A 16,778-nucleotide genomic window follows, 5' to 3' on the forward strand; every position below is an offset into this window, starting at 1 on the left:
CTCCATATTTTTCCTGGCAGGATAGATGTGATTGTAACCTGGAAAAGAGACAGTACAAATATACACGCATATGCTGTATTGAATTTGGAATCATGGTTAAAGTGTTTATGAGCATAATGGATGTGACATGATATTTAAAGGAATCTTCTCAGAATGCCACTGAGTTTTTCATGTGAAGGATAAATCACTGTCAGAGTGATATATAATGCAAACCATGAGGGGCTTAAAGAAATAAATCCCAGGTCTCTTGGGTGATGCTGTAGGGAATGCAGAAGCGCTCTACTCCCTGCAGATCCAGGGATCTCCCATCCTCTCCACACATGCTTAGTGCAGAAACCTGTGGAAGAAGCAGTGAGGGACAGGGCTGCCTTGCCGCAGTATGAAACAGCCTGTCCAGCGAGGTGGACGCTGCTCCTCAATGTCTCCTGTGATTACCGTCTGGAAAACTGAAGGGCAGATCCATTGCAGCCCTGTCCTCCGTTGCCTGCTGAGCTCTCCTAGCGTATCTGTTAGGCACCAGTGCTTGCTCTCCCATGGCAATGGAGTTTACAGAGAGAGTACATGGGCTAAGCACAACCAGGACTAGAGCATCTCTGGGAGGCTACAGGAGATTAAACATTGTATAGCCATTATACGGCCCTTGGGGTGAAGTTTTACAGTGCCAAAAGTGCCTTTTCCCCCATGAGTGCAGCCCATTTTTCCCATATGCACAGCTCGTGGGAAGACTCTGTAAAATGTCAAGGCTTTTTGTTGGCTCTGCATGGGTTGGATTTCCTCTGTGTGTTCAGTCACAGGGTCCCACTGAGGGGTATCCTAATTCCTCAGTGGTATGAGCTGGGTTTTTTGATGTGTATCTGAGGAGTGTGCATGTGACAGTGTCTGAAGTGTCACCAGATACAGCATGTGTGTCTGTGGCAGCTACTGCCTTGCAAATAACAGCAGGAGGTCTTGTGTAATACCCGTGTTACAAAGGGCACTTTAGTCGGAGGTTTTAACTAGCTGGGCTGTTGCTTTGCCCTCAGCTATTGATTTTTCTATTCACGTAGGCATGATTAGCTTTTAACAAGCCCTCCCAAGCATCCCCCCCCCTCTCCCGGCCCAAGAGTCCACTTTGTTCACTGAGGATGATTAGTAAATATGTGCTAAAAGCAGTGTGGACACATCTGGGGTTTGCTGTAGCAGCTGATTAATCCCTGTGCTTTCCCCGTGCAGTCAGGCATGTGCAGTGTCATAGGCAATTGAAGAGACACAGATTTATAGTCCAATAATGTAATCCTGAGACAGGTGGATCTCCATCAGCTCCCACTGATTTCTGTGTCCATCAAATCACTTAATTTCTCATGAGATCATAGCAAACATTTCAGGTACCTGAGAGAGTTCCCCCCTTGCAACAGCCCCTTCCCTACCAGAGCAATGAAATTTTTGGCCAGAAGGGAGTTCGTAAACACAAGATCCCAAATCTGGTGGGAACTGGGCCTCAGAGATGAGATGAACTTGAGCCTCGTTCCCTGCAGAATTGAGCTCAGCTTTATCGCCCCTTCAGTGTAATCGGAGGAGCTGAACCCAGAGGAAAGCTCTTTGACCAAAAGGTTTTCAGCTCTACTTCAGCTATGGCTGCAAAGGGGACAATTGAGAGAGACTATTTTAATTTCTGTTTTAAAACGTCAGGAGGTATCACATTTGCATGTGTTGGTGCCAGGAAGATGAGATCAATAGTCACCAGAGCAAGTTGCTGCTTTCTTTTTAAAGGCAAGAGGCTGCACTTTTGTGTATTTCTTATGATTTTCCCCAGCTGATCATTGTTTGTTACTGGGTACTGGGCAAGGGGCCCTGATGGAGAAAGGGAATTTCTCACCACGCACCCTTCCTTCCCTGCTGCAGGTAAGTGGCACTCTACCAAATCCTGATCAGTATGAGTCACGGTATTCTGCACACACCCACTGAAACTATTTTCTGACCATTTCCATTTGGCACGTACCTTACAGCACTGTCGGCTCCCAGCTGCTGGAGTAACCGATGACATATGGGAATATTTCTGCATGAACCTGCAGTGCTGAAGCCGGACACTTCAGTTCGGATCACACCCCGGGAGATGGATGCACATGGGTAGGAATCCAGAACATCCCTTCAAATTGAGTTGCTTTGGATTTCTACCAGTTTATCGGTTCCTTGGAGGAGCAGTTAGTGAAATGAATCTGGCTGAGTAGCTCCCAACAGGCAAGGACAGCCCTAGAGCAACTGGTTACTTCGTGACGTTGCCTTCCTGGGTCCATTTCATTTCCCTCCCACAGTCTGGTCATGATAGCAGGAACATTTTTCCCTTCGTCTGCAGTGTCATGGTGTGCTTTCTGCTGACAGCTGGACAGTTTCACCTGCCACATCCTCCGGAGGGATCAAGGACTCTGCCAGTACGCTTGATCTTTCCTCACCTGTGATATGGTATATTTTGGGACCTTTGGTCTTTTGTTATTCACTTTATGATTGTGCTGGTGTTTTCCTGGACTATGGCAAGTTTCAAATTGAATGTTCCTCCTACACTATATTTTTAAACAGCTCTCTGTTATTCAAGGGGTGGGCATTCATGTCCCAGTTTGTCCCTTTCAGCCCTATATTTCTTATGCATCCTACACTGACTTTCGACAACAAGAGGATGCAGAAAGTCTCTCATAGCAAGGGCAGTTGGGACAAGTCTGACCCCTTGTAGCCATTGCAGGTGCTCACAATAACGGATGTGTCAGCGGTCCCCAAAGTGAGGTATGCTCCTTATCCTTCCCCTACACAAGTTGCTCCTCACTGGCCAGGACTAGTCAGGAAAGGGGAGAAAAGTTGGGATGAGGAAAGCGTAGGCGGGAGGAGATTCGGTCAGCTAAGGCTGACCCTTGGTGGTTTGTGAGGAAACTCTTCAGCACCATGTAGAAAGGCTTTCCTGGAGTTGACTCCCATGGTGAGTATGAGCAATGCGCTTGTCTTGTTTTGGGAGCTGGAGATGAGGCTGTTTGGATGGAAATGATCCCTGGACATTGCACCAGTTCTGGGTATGGGGGGAGCCCAGATTGGCTCAATCGGCCACAGCTGCTTCTCTGCAGTGAAAGGTACCAGCCATGGTGGAGCACGTCAAGCTTCAAACCTTGCAGTTCAGGAGTTGCAGACTGGAGTTACAAGACAGTAAGGGAAGGCAAAGATCATCAGTGCTCCTTTTGACCTATATAGGATATTTGGGAAAGCATCTAGGTTGACAGTAATTTTAAAAATGGCATTGACATAGGGAGGGTTTCTCGCAAGGACTGGCGTTTAATTTAAGTCTACACTGTGGGACGCTCCAGGGTGTGTTTCTCTCCTATTTCTCTCCTATCCTCCAGTTAGCCTCTCCAGTTACTCAGGGCCATATTAAGCCATTTGAAGCCTTACTAGGTCACCAGGCATGTTTGGGTCTTGTGTGCTCCAGAGCTGCTCTCTCAGCTTTGCTGTTTGGAGGGAGAGCAAATCTGGTCCGGAGGGTGGGCTGAAGGCATCCCTTAAACACCAGTGCCAGTAAGTCTTCAGTTTTGCATCTGATCATAGTTGAAATCCAGCACAGGCTAAATGACTGGAAGTCATTCTCCCAGATACAGTCCTAGGATAAGGTCTTAATAGCATGAATTTAAATCCATCCCACTCTAAGCTAGCCCTCTGTGACTAGTGGGCAGTTGGGAAAGTGGAGGATTCAAAGGTGAAGCACCATGGTTTGGAGGTAGCTGCCTGACCAAGAAAACAGCTCGTTTACTGGAAAAGCAACAGACTGAACTTCTTCCCGCAACTATGGGTCACAGCAAACTCATGGCTGCCTTGCTGCAGCTGGCCACCTGAGTCTCTGCCCAAACCGTGCTGGCTGCAGTGGGAGCTCAAACACCCACCATACACATACACCCTCTATGCAGGCACTGAAATTTAGACAACTGACATTGCAGGCTCCAGCCGTCCCTGATGTGTTCAGAAATTTGCAAAGGAGGATGAGAATGGTGTGATTACTGGGAAGATGCTACCCAGGGACCAAAGTGTATGTATGTAATGCAAGGACAAGACACCTCAGAGAAGAGTTTATTACACTGAGTCACTCCTGCTCTTCTGAGTGCTTCCACATGTGCTGAACTTCCCTACATGAGCAGGTTCACTAAAGTCCGTGGGGAAAGCATAGCTGAGGAAAAAAGTCATTGCCAATAGATGTGAGGCAGATTTCAGTGTCAAGAAAAATCATTAACAAAACAGCCTGCCCAATTTTTAGCTATTTTAAAGTCTAAACAAGCCTCAAGGCCAGCTGATTTTATGGTTGGGTTCACTCTTGTGTCAAAGGAAGGAGATGAACCTCACTCAAGGAAGGAAGAACTGACCGTGTCCAAGGTCAAAGCGGAAACAAAGCAAGTATAAAGACAGCAGCAAAGACAGCGGGAGTAGTGTGGAATGAAACATCATTAGCTAACATATTAAAATGGGGGGAAAAAAGCATAAGAAAGTGCCAAGAAGGAGGAAAACTCCAGAATAAAGCAAGAACAAGGGGTTCTCCAAATATGTTGAGGGACCAAAATTAATCCAGATTCTTGTACTTTTGGTTGCAGGAAAAAACGTGATACTTGTGTCTGTTGCTGTTGAGATGGGGTGTGGGTGGTGAGAACATGAGAAATGGCTGGAGAAATTCCTTCTCAAGTTAGATGATTTTCAGTTCAAAATCATCTGAAAATGGTCTTGAGGATATTAGTCCTACATGTCGTGTACCATGTTGGCTGCTTTTATAGATCCTTTGTGTTGGAATTAGGAATCCAATTCAATGAACGTTGTCTCAAATAAGTGTAGTTTGGAAGAATAACCCTATCACAGAATCATAGAACACCAGGTTGGAAGGGACCTCAAGGATCATCCTGTCCAGCCTTTCTAGGCAAGAACACAATCTAGACGAGATGGTCCAGCACCATGTCCAGCTGAGTCTTAAATGTGTTCAGCATAGCGGAGTCAACCACTTCCCTGGGGAGATTATTCCAATATTGCAGTCTCCCTGGGAGTAACTTGTACCCATTACCCCTTGTCCTCACCATGTGACTCCTTGTAAAAAGGGAGTCTCCGTCGTCTTTGTAGCTCCCCTTTAAGTACTGGTACATGGTGATGAGATCACCTCTAAGCCTCCTTTTCTCAAGGCTGAACAAACCCAGCTCTCTCAGCCTGTCCTCATACAGCAGGCTTCCCAGACCCTTGATCATCTTAGTGGCCCTTCTCTGGACCTCTTCCAGCCTGTCCACATCTTTTTTGTATAATGGGGACCAGAACTGTACACAGTATTCCAGGTGTGGCCTGACAAGCATCAAATAGAGTAAGATAATGACTTCTTTATCTCTGCTGGTGATGCAACCCGAGAGTCATTGCAAAGGGGCATGGGCTCTTGTTCTTCTTTCAGAAATTGCTTATGGTGGTATAGGGTCCTCTTCATTGCCACTCTGCACTTACTTCAACCTTTGTGACCACTGGAGTACTGCCATTGCAGCATGAGGGTCCTCCATAGCTTTTGTCTTGACAGGACTTCAGAAAATTTCACCTTCTAGAAAACACTCTTTGGCAAAGCCTTGGCTCTCACGTTACTATAATTAATCAGCTGATTAATGCATTCAAGTGTTTGTGGGTAGGCTTGAAATTAATTCTAACAGTGTTCACATAAATATGGTGTGAAAACACAGAAGATGAAGGAAAAAACAGAGATAAATACATGTAGAAATCTTTCATGTTAAACTTTCTCTTGCTGTCTGCAATAAATTGGCACGTTCCTGGCAGGCATTACTGTCAACACAATTTAGGGAAAAAATACAGTGATCTTCTTAGAATAATTGAAATTCACAGGTATAGGGAAGCAGGAGGTGGATTAAAGTTGTAGTTGGCCTAGTTTTAGTCTTGTAGTGTGCCTGGTAGATAAAATGCCAGGGGACTGACATATAGGACGGCACTGTATTGTGAGGGGTCCCAGAATTTGGAAAAAAAAGTGAATTTCTGGTTCGTTGAGGGTGTGAGAACTAGTGTGAAGGTCAGGAGGCTCATGAGAGTGCTGAGGGGTTTTGGTGAGGAGGGTCCCCTCGACAGTGGCAAGGACAGGCAGGTGTCCCAGGGGCCAAGGGGAGGTTATGCTTTTGGGGATGAGCAAGCCCTGACGTTTCGGCGCCGAAGCAATCCTCCGGCTGGCTGGAGGAAGCTCTGTGGTTAAGTTATGCAATTGTGCTCTATGAGGATTTTCTCTGTAGAGTTTGTGCTACTCACAACTGTTGGAAAGTGGATGAGGTGGAGCCTTGGGATCAGCTTGTAGGACAGTGTCTCTCCGTTCAAGGAGCCCTGACCAACTCCAGCATTACAGTGGCAGAGAGAGGGGCTGGTGTTGAGAAATGGATCCCTTACCAAGTTCATCCTTTTTTAAAGCAATTTGATATGTTGGACTCTTTTACTCCCTTGGTTTCCTTTTGAAAGCTTCCGCGTCGGCAGGAGGTAGGTAATGCAAGCAGCAGTTGCCTCTGGAATTAATTGGGGTGCCCCAACCCTGGGTGCTCTGCTTTTTTGCTTTACTATTTCACAGCTCGTTGTGCTGAACTGTTTTATTTTTAAGGGAGCTACTACACTCTCCCTATCTACAGGAAACAGAATTAAAAAAAAAAAAAAAAAGGGGAAGAATTTGGCCAGGAGCCAAGCCCAGCAACTGAAGTAAGAAGTAGGGAACTTGGAGTAAGTTTGGTTACCAGAACATTGCATGGCAGAGCGGGTCTGCGGTGGATTTTAAGGGTCTCGGAGACAAGCACGCGATGCCAGTTTCGCGGCGCAAAGAAGCTGTGCTTTCTTAGGTGAACGTCCTGGCGTTGCGACTACGAGTGAAGCTGTTGGTCTTGGGAGGGGATAAAGCTGCGTGTAAATGAGAAGAGAGGAGTGTACCGGAGTGCTATGGAGGGCAGCAACTTTGTTGCTGTGACTTTTACAAGCCTTCGAGGGTAAGATTTAATGCTTTCCTTCTGCTTGTTTGTTTTCTCTGTCAGTTTTTGGGGGCAGAAAACTTGCATTTTTTTTTTCAGACCCGAGAGCTTTGCAAAGCTTAATCAAAGTGCTGGGAGTTGAGCTTTTTCTGCGCGCGAGCTGATAGACTCCTGGGTGGAGTGAGCTGAGCTGTGCATGATTTCAAGCAGCAGCAGCTGCCCGGGGACGCTGCTATTGTTTGCATTGTTTCGGAGGGAGCAGACTGCAGCCTGTATTTCTGTTTGGGAGCTCGCTCTGCCTCAGCTGTTGATCGGTAACTTGAGCGTTGCAACTAACCTACCCAAAGGAGCTGAATGCAAATTTTTGACTGCCATTCTGGTGTCAGTTTAAAGAGTGTTTTAATGAAGACAGATGGAGGATATTGGATCATTACTTTAAAACGTGGCAGATAACAGACTGAGTCTGTTTCCCAGCACTTACAGCTAATTGCATTGGCACATTTGAGTGTAGGGAGTAGGAGCACACAGTTTCATGAGTTTCTGTATGTATAGCTTGGAACAGCACCAAAAAAATAGCTGGAGGGCTAGCTCACCTCATTCAGGATACCTCTTCAGGTATTTAAAAAGCTGAGGAGGTTTCAGGGATACTTTCAGACTCTTTGCACTGAGCTAGTATATTTAAACCAGGGTCAGCACTCCTTTTGTAAACCCTGATGCCAAGAGTGACCATTTATAGGACCTTAAACTTATTCCAGGTTGAATTCAGGCAAATCTGATTTCAGCCGCGAAAGAGTGTTATTCTGGGATTAAAAACACAGGTTTCGGTTATCTGTCCTGCAGCTCGCTTTCTGTGTTTTTCACTTGCAAAGCAGGGAGTGGTAAAGCACATGCTACTCCCTGTTTTGCTCTTGAGCTGTTCAAATGCAAGAGGATGTAAGGAGAGGTGGAGAAATATACATGCTAGTGTATTTCAATGTTAAAATATGATTAGTACTAATTATTTCTAATGGTTGAAATTTTTGTGTTTGCTTTCGATAGGGGAAAGCAAATCCATCATACTTTTTGGAACCAAACTGTGAACAATTTGACTGAAACAGTTAATACATCAGAAGTTTAAACGGGTCCCTTTGCAAACAAGCCTTTGCATGGCACATTACAAGGTCAGTCCATGCCAGGTGTGCCAGGCCTTTACACTGCTTTTGCCAGGGCATTAGCAAATGTTGCACCAACTGCGATGTCCTTCTCTGTGATACCTGAGAGTGAACGTGACTCTCCTGCTTTAGCACCTGACATCGTGCACCCCCTTAGCAGGCATGCAACTAAGGCATGGAGAAAACAGGGAGTCTGGGGATGTCGTGTATTTTAAACCTTTAATATTTTTCCCAGTTGTGTCTCCAAATCCAGTTTAAAGTGGTACGTGTTCAAAATCTGGGGACTTAGGTTTGGTTCATCTCATGGTATTTAACACCATTACTCCACCAAGAGCATTAGGCAGCACAGGCAGTCTTGAACCTTATCTGTCATGATGCCCAGTGCTTGGGATCTACTTTCTCATATACTGAGCTATTGATTGGATATTTAGTACTTTAGCATGGAAAAAAAAAGAGTTCTAAGACCTGTGGGTATTTGTGATTGTTACATCAGCTGAACATAGATTAAAAAAAAAAAAAACTTCTAAATCTTGCTCACATGCAAAAACTGACCTGACATGGAAAGCTGGTGAGTGAAGGCATGGCATGCTTTCTGAATTTTTACTTGGACAGGGCTATTTAAGCTTTTTAGGGTGCATACATACTACACTATGTTTGGTGGCAAAACTGACTGGAGAAATCTTGTTCTCCTGAGTAATTCCCCGGCTTGTTTCTAGTATTAAAGCACAATTTGTTGCCCCCTCAGATCTCCTGAAACCACTGCTTGGGCAGGAATTTCAGTCTGTACCAAACTACACCCCATGATCTGGATTAAAATAACCCTTCCAAAAATGATTGTATTTAACATGGATCGTTTCACAGCATCTGGGAACAAGGTAATGGGAGCAGAAGCACTAAGTATTTTCTAATCCATATTTATCATTGAATCTGATGTATCATGTAGCTATGTCCAAAGAAACGGGGCCAAGAAACTAGCCGTGTTTTCCATCTGCAACATCTGCTCTCCATTCATCTGAGTTGTGCCATGTCTTTTCTCATTTTGCTACTCATCACCGCGGTGGTGGGAAGTGCCTCCCTCCACCTCCAGTTCGCAGTACAGCCCTTAGCGAGCCATGGTTTTGGATTAGGCTGTAGCCTTTGCAAATTCCATGTGCCGTAGCTCATTGCAACCTGCCCCTCACGCAAGAGGAGCTTTGCGGTTGTGTTCTCAAGCCAAATCTGGCTCTTGTCTCTCTTAAATAAGGCTGAGCTTGGTGTGCGAGAAAGCATCCCTTCCCTATTCAAGACCCATCAAAGTAGATTCTTGCTGTGGATATTAAAGTGCTCAGAGCCCATGATTAAACTGTCAGTAGCCATAAAGCAGGTGGATTTTCTTTGCAGAAGTGTAAGCCGTAGCTAGACAGTTTGTAAAGCCCTAGGTACAAAAGCCTTCTGCAGTGAGAAGGGGTAATTTATTCGTAGCTTATGCCCCCAAATGCCCATACATGAGGAACTGGGAATTTGAGCTTTAAATAATTTTTGCTGTAGGCTCTGGAAACATGGGGAAGTAACATGTGTCCTGTTAAGCAGAGTTGGACCTGCATGATTACTCGAATGCTGTGAGCCCCGGTTGATTACTAAACAGCACAGGGTACCGGGAGTAAACAGAAATGAAAAAAAAAAAACAAAAAACAAACCAACAAAAACCCCAAATAATTGAGTGGAAAATGGAGCAGCAAAAAAAAGTCTGACACAGACAGTGGAAGGCAACTTGAGGAGATTGAAGCGGTGCTTCACTTCACATCTGAAAATAACTGGTGCCAGGGAAAATGAAGGAAAACAGGAAATTGCCTTTTTTCTGACTGTAGAAATTTTTCATGCGTTTTATGGGTTTTCAATTAATTCAGGAATTAATTGTGAAATTCTCCAGGCTGTGAAAATGTCTTACCAAATTTGAGAAGGGCTTTATGCCACATGAAAATGAAACATGAAAGAGAGCACAAAGGGAAATTAAAACCATAGCAGTGTGTGTGAGTGATATGAAGCTGAAGACCCATCACTGCAGTTTTGGAAGAGAAACTGAATCTCAGATTTAAAAAATAGAGAAATACATACAGAAAACTGAACAAGGACATGAATTTTGATTACAGGTGGAATCTGGGGGAAAAAGTACCCTGAGAGAGATAGATAGTTGATAGATACAGGTGCAAAGATGTTGGACCCTGCAGGTAGGATTGAGAGTCCAAAATACCCCAAGAAACAGACCTGGGACTGAAAGACAGGCAGAGCTAAGGTCAGCCAAGAGACCATATCTGGCTGCAGAAGTTGAATAACTGACACAAAGGGGAGCAGTACCTGGAGCACCACCAAAAGGCACAACTCCACCATCATTTACTTAGGTTTGTTTTCACACTTGCAAACAATGGTCAATGAACTCTCAGACTGAAAACAAACACCTGGAAGCGTGAAGGTGTACTGGCATGAACTGGGCTATGAGAAGGCAGGCACACACAGAAGCTACAGACAGCATGAGAGTGGCTTGCTAGGTAAAGGAGTATCAGGATTAGATGTGTGAGTCAATAACAAAGCAGTAAAGGAAGATATTTGTATTATTATGAAAATAAAGGGTACACCTCAGTGCAATAGGGGTGTGTCAAGCCCTTAATGCCGTTGTGTGTGTGCCCATTGAATACTGACACATTCTCAAATGACATTGTGGTTTGGGCAAGCTAGGAACTGAGTTTTGCATAAAGGATCAGGTCAGCTTGGGAAGGATTCATAACTCCTGGGCTTTAACTAAGTAAGTATCTGTATGGTGGAAATGACGTACTGGAGAGGTAATTGGTACAAATGGATATGGCAAAGTTATCACCCACATCTCGTGATGTGGTGATCTAAAAGACAAGGTTTTATGGGAATGGTGACCCTGTAAGGATATTTGTGCTGGCCATGATGGTAACTTAAATTAGCTGCTGAGTGAAGATGCTCAATGAATGCAATCCTAATCAAATGCACCGAGAAGCTGAAGAAATTAAAGATGCCCTCCATGCCAAAATAGTGTATTGTTACAGTCTTGTTGTCATACTGCAGTCACACCAGAAACCAGTGATTAAAGAATCACAGTAATTAACAAAAGCCATGTGTCAGAGCTGAAGGAGGTTTCAGAGTTTTTTTTTTGTGAGACGCAAATCTTAACTCCATTGTTTGTTTCATGTTACTGCTGCTGAAAGAAGGCTTATAACCAGCCTCTCTTCTCTGCTTCCCCACAAATATAAACATCCTTTTTTTCCCTCTGCTGAAATTATATGCCTTGTCAATTGAGTACACAGCTGGGAGAGGTTTAGTAGTTGCAGACAGTCTTTCTAAAATGTTTGGCAAATACAGCAAAATCCAGAGTTCAGCAGTATAGCCATATGATGATTACAACCAGCCAACTTTTTGAATCCTTCCTTGTGCTGCCAGTGGACTGTGGCTGTCAGATCTGTGGCTCCTGGTGCTCTAAGAAATCTGAGGACTTTACCTCTGGGTGTGTGGGTGGCAGGTCTCGCTCCTCCCACCCGTTTATGGGGAGTTCTCAGTCCTAGTTAGGAGGGTTTTGTAAGACATAATAGTAATTCTAAAACATGGAAGTAAAATATGTTCAAAATGATAGACTCAGGTCAGTTAGGGATGGAAAGTAAGGCTGGTCAGCAAGGTTGAGAAAGCTTTAGGTTGTGACATTGAATATTGTAACTTTAAGCGGTTTAGCCCCATGGACAGAGGAAATTCTGGGGAGACGTGTTGCCAAAGCATTTGTTCTGGTGAGAAGAAACAATTGGATCCACATGAGTGAATAGAAAAAGGATCTCTTTCAAGCACAGTGGGCTCAGAGGGGTTCCCAAACGCCGCGGTGAGCAGCAGGGAGCACCGTGCTGGGGCTGCGCAGTGCTCAGGGTGTGCAGCCCTTAGCTGGCTGGCTGGCGTTTACCTGCTGCTCTTTGCGTTATCTCAGGCTCATTGAATTGCAGCTGCTAAATATAGCTTTGCTTTGGCATCTGGAATAGAGATCTGCACAGAAATGCTCGACCTATGCAGTGATTGTAGAGTTTTCCTTAAAGTTTACCTTCGTTTTCTGAAAAGACGTGAAGCCTTAGCTTGCACTGGGCACAGCCTGGTGATATTGTATCTGGCTTGCATTTGAGCAGTGGCACAGGCTGTATTCGCACTTTCGTGTTTCCAAAATACAATATATTTGCTATACTTGTCTCCTTAGACACCCTTGCTCTGCACAGATAGCGTAAGATAAAGTGCAAAAACTTCATTCTGTCACCAAGAAAACTTGTTCTAGATAACAGATTATGATTCCCTCAAATGTCTCAGCTTGGCTCCACTGGCCAGTTCAGCAACTGGTACAACACTGTTGTTGATTCAGGCTCCCAGTCAGCCAGGCATGCTGGGCAGTGCTGACTCTTCCCGTGCTCACAGATCTTCGCAGGCTGTCAGCATCAACATCACCATTAAGTCCTTTAAATAATCTGTCTGATGCTTGGAACACCAAAAGTTTCATTACTGACAGGTTTTGATATGATTTTATTTAATGGTCAATTCCTCTGCATATCAAGATATATTCAGTGCCTTAAATGCATTTCTGGTGCCTGGCTTTCGGGCCAGGAAGTTTGCAGCCAGCAGGGAGAAGTTTTACTCAGAGCCATACAGGCTAGTCCACCCCTAACACAGAGGGCGACCAGCAGACAAACAACAGTATGAGCCAGCACATGTCGAGCACAGAACCAGTGTTTCCCATTGCTTCCTCCTCTTCAGGGAGGCTGGCTGTGCTCTGGGTAGTCACACAGTTCCTCTGTACCTTAAGTACAAGCCCTGTGTGTATTTCTGCTTTTCATACAGGCCAAGGTAGCAGGAATGTCCTTTTCAGTCTCTCCTCCACCAGCCCCTTCTTTGTACCACGTGAGGAGATGAAAAAATCAAAATGTGCAAGGTAAGGTAGCCGGCACTGATGCAGTGCAACTTGCAAACATGAGATGGTTTTGCATTTTAAAACACGCTATGTGATCAACTGTAGCTGTTGGCCGCGGTGCTTCGGAATTTGGTTCTCCCATTTTACAGGCACGGAATTACATGTATATGTGCTGTATCTTGTCATGCTGCAGGACTAGAAGCCCCCATTGTAAATTACCTTCTCTTTTCTCTTGCAGAAGTTCCATGGAGTTGGACTAAAATAAAGTTTTGGGATGTCTCTATTTGGATTAAAATTTGGAAAGAAGAAACTGAAAGGTGAGTGTGGTCTGGTAAAGCCATTGTCACGAGTGACAACCTAAGGAATGTAAATACAGGACACGTGTGAGCCCTTGAGAGCACGCTTGGGAGCATGTCTTACACCTGCAGAGCAGGTGGAGGACGGCACTCTTTCTTCACTTTTCCTGCATTTCAAAACTACCTTGGGGGAGTGCTGTGGACTGTGTGCCAGTGAACCGGGGGACATCTGAAAGAGAACAGGCTGCAAAGTTTGTGCTCTGTCATGGCACATGACTGGCTTGGGGAAGTTGGGTTTTGGTGTCTTTTGTACAAGGATCTTTTGCAGGAGTGCGTGGATGAGCAACGCACAGTGCCCTCTCTCAAGCAGTTTATAAAATATGCCAGAAGCAAGTGAGTGTGAAGGTCTGATGCAGTCTTTTGACGATGAAATGTGTTAATGGCAATGGCCCGGATATTCCCTTCAATGAGAGGTAGGAAGAAGAGCAAAGTATAGAGATGCACTCTTGAGAGCACCCCAAAAGCTGCTGAGGGGAATGCTAACCTTGGAGGAGAAACCAGAGCCTACATAATTCCCTCCCTGTGAGCTCCACGTGGCACCCAAATAAGCGTGTGTGGAGATAGGGAGCAACCATCCTCTGCAGCACAATCCTCACTGGATTTTGCAGCAGAAATCCCTGCAGAGATGAATGCTTGGAAGAAGCCCAGCAGGAGGGCTACTAGCATATCCTTAAAGTGGGCCAGCTTCCTACAGCCTCTTAGGATGCATCTTCATCAGGCTTCGCAGCAGGAGACACTGAACTGAGTCTCGTGTTTTATCACTTCACCTCCAGGCCCAGGGTACAATCTCTGGTCAGGGATCCAGGTTTGCAGACGCTGTGAAGAGGGAAAGTCATTAGCCCTTCCTTTCCAGGGTGTTCCTCCCTGTATTTGATGAACGCAGAGATTAGTGCCCTACTCGTATTTTGACATGAAATTATTTTTTTCCCAACCTCTCTGAGCTCAGAAGACTGAATAGCTTTTTCCCAAGGGTTTATTTTTGCAATTGTGCTGCTGTTTCCCCTTCCTGGTGCAGGGCAGACTGTGAGCCCTGGTGTTAAGACAGGGGCATCCGTTTGCTGCTCTGATAGTCCCAGGAGAGGAGGTTGTGATTGCTCCCGGGGAAGGATCTCTGCCAGCCCGAGGTCTCTTTCTCCATCTTGGCTTTGGAGATGAGGGAGCACAGGCTTCTCTGTGAGCCACCGTCCACGCAGGACATCCCCACTTGTAGAGCAGTAGTTGTTCTGATTATCAAAAAGATTATGTTGCTATATTAGGAAAATTTTGTGTTTTGCATGGCCCTGTATCTGGGTTCTAGCAGAGCAGTGTTTGCCCCCCCCTTCAACCAAGTGTCTAAGAAACTCAGATCTTTCTAGATATAAAGGAACATACTTTATAGGGAAGAATCATTTATTTTCACATTTTATGTGCTTTTGATCACCAGTTCAAAACTAGTGAATTCAAACTCGAGGAAGTTCAGAGAAGGATAAAGGAAGCTGGGGTGATAAGGGAATGAGGAGCTTCCATAACAGGAAGCTAAAAGAGCTTTTCCTCCCCTTTTATTTTTAATTCTTTTGCCATGCAGCCCAGAAGCTGAAAGGGCTATGATTGCTCCTTGCAAACATTTCACTGGCGTAAATGCCAGGGTTGAAGTGTTATTTTAATCCAGCAGTTTATAAGCCTTTGTATTTGGAGAAGTCCGTAGGACTGTGCTGCCTGAGAGCAGATGAGGCTCTTCGGGGAACACCCCATGCACTCATCTCAGAGGGACAGTACTGCTTATGGAAAGACCAAATTTCCATTCCAGAAACAAAGCTGGATGACAGTTCACCTTACTGAAGAGCCATGCTCGTGGTATGACTTTCATGGGAGGGAATGGATTACCTCAGGCATCAGCTGCTGAAACTGGGATCAGGATTGCTCCCGTGAGAACCAGTAATATTTTGCTGTTTCTCCCCAGCAAGACATGACTGAGATGCAGGCAAAATTAGGAGAGATTTTTCAGGATAGTTTAACAAGACAGTTTACATGGTCTAAATTTCTCAGAGATAAGAATCAGTCTTTTATAGTTTTATGTTCTTTATACAAGGAATCAGAGGTGTAACTAAAACTCAGCTTCACAGAGCAGTAATATGTGTAGTGTCATGTCAAACACACAAAGACTGTTGGAGGAAACCAGTTCCTTGATGACCAAACCTTAGTGAAGCTCTTCAAGCCAAAGTGGGGAAGTACCTCTCTTAGATAAGCAGCAGTAGTGTTTCTGTGGAAGGGATGCTTGAGGTGTTTTATGCTGGAGTTTTTAACCTACAATGAACATTGATAAAACAGAAAGGAATGAGGACACTTTCATTCATGGAGCATGTGGGAAGAAATAAGGATCATGCCTTGGTGATGGCTGATAAATGAGGATTATCTTTGCTCACTGGCTTGATCCTATGGCAGCTTCATTCAGCACTGGAGCTTTGTACCTTGATGATGGGGATGGTCTAGTACTATCTATGAAATGAACAGAAATAGGGAACAGGGAGAACTCATTTACACAAATAAGCTTATCCCAAGGTGTGTGCTTCCAGTCAATGGCAAGACCAGCCATTGCTGCAGCTTCGTCTCCATAAATCCCAGCCTACGGGCACTGTGAGAGGAAGAGGAAGGATATAAATTGAGCTATGGCTTTTGGAAAGCTCCATTGGGTTTTCCTTCTTGCTGCTAGGGACAGCCTGCTCTCCAGGGAAGCTGGTTTTTGAGCAGCTAGGCTCCGGGCAGAGCAGCTCCCTATAGAGAAAGCCATCCAAGACTGGCCCTACAGACATAAAGTTTGGCTGCCTTCTGGGACTCCCATTCAGATCTGATAGGAAATGTCTTACCACAACAGACATTGAGTATGAAAAATATATTTATTTTTACATAATTTCCCATGAGGGAAATAACTGTGAATTGAAAAACTTCTCAAAGTTTGTTTCAGAGCTGTATTTATTTTTATGATTTTTACATCACTTCCTATCACTGTTATTAACAACATGTGCAACTGTGTCAAGCTGTGGCATTACCAGCATGTCTAGGAGACACTGTTTTCTAGTAAAGGAAATTATATGTGCCAGGTAGTCACTGTCAGACTAGTTTTTAAAATAAAAATAAATTACCATTTCAGCTGCTTTACTTGGTATGTTGATATGGGTCAAAATATTGTGAACTACTATTACAAAAAACAGCATACAAAGTGCTATAAAAGTCTAAATCAAATTTGAAAAAATAAAATTTTGAAAATCAAAGTTTTCTAAAATGAAGAAGAGACAGAATTTCCACTGCTAATATATTTGAAAAATGCATACTTTCATTCTGAAGTGGACTGAAAACAAACATGAAAAGAGGTAGATGCTTCTTGAGAAATAAA

The 16,778-nt window shown here is 44.5% G+C and overlaps 1 protein-coding gene across 1 annotated transcript in view; it reads left to right on the top strand.

Annotated features, from left to right (window-relative positions):
• The first annotated feature begins 13,289 nt into the window (after nt 1-13,289).
• LOC309602424 (phospholipid-transporting ATPase ID-like) overlaps nt 13,290-16,778 on the top strand; it is a 68,591-nt gene continuing 65,102 nt past the window's right edge. The window contains exon 1 of the mRNA XM_082335994.1: nt 13,290-13,369. Within this exon, the coding sequence (XP_082192120.1) occupies nt 13,327-13,369 (43 nt within the window). The 5' untranslated portion in view covers nt 13,290-13,326. The remainder of the gene's footprint in view (nt 13,370-16,778) is intronic.

This window comes from Platalea leucorodia (genome assembly GCF_965183815.1).
Source record: "Platalea leucorodia genome assembly, chromosome: Z".
In the NCBI taxonomy this organism is placed as follows: domain Eukaryota; kingdom Metazoa; phylum Chordata; class Aves; order Pelecaniformes; family Threskiornithidae; genus Platalea; species Platalea leucorodia.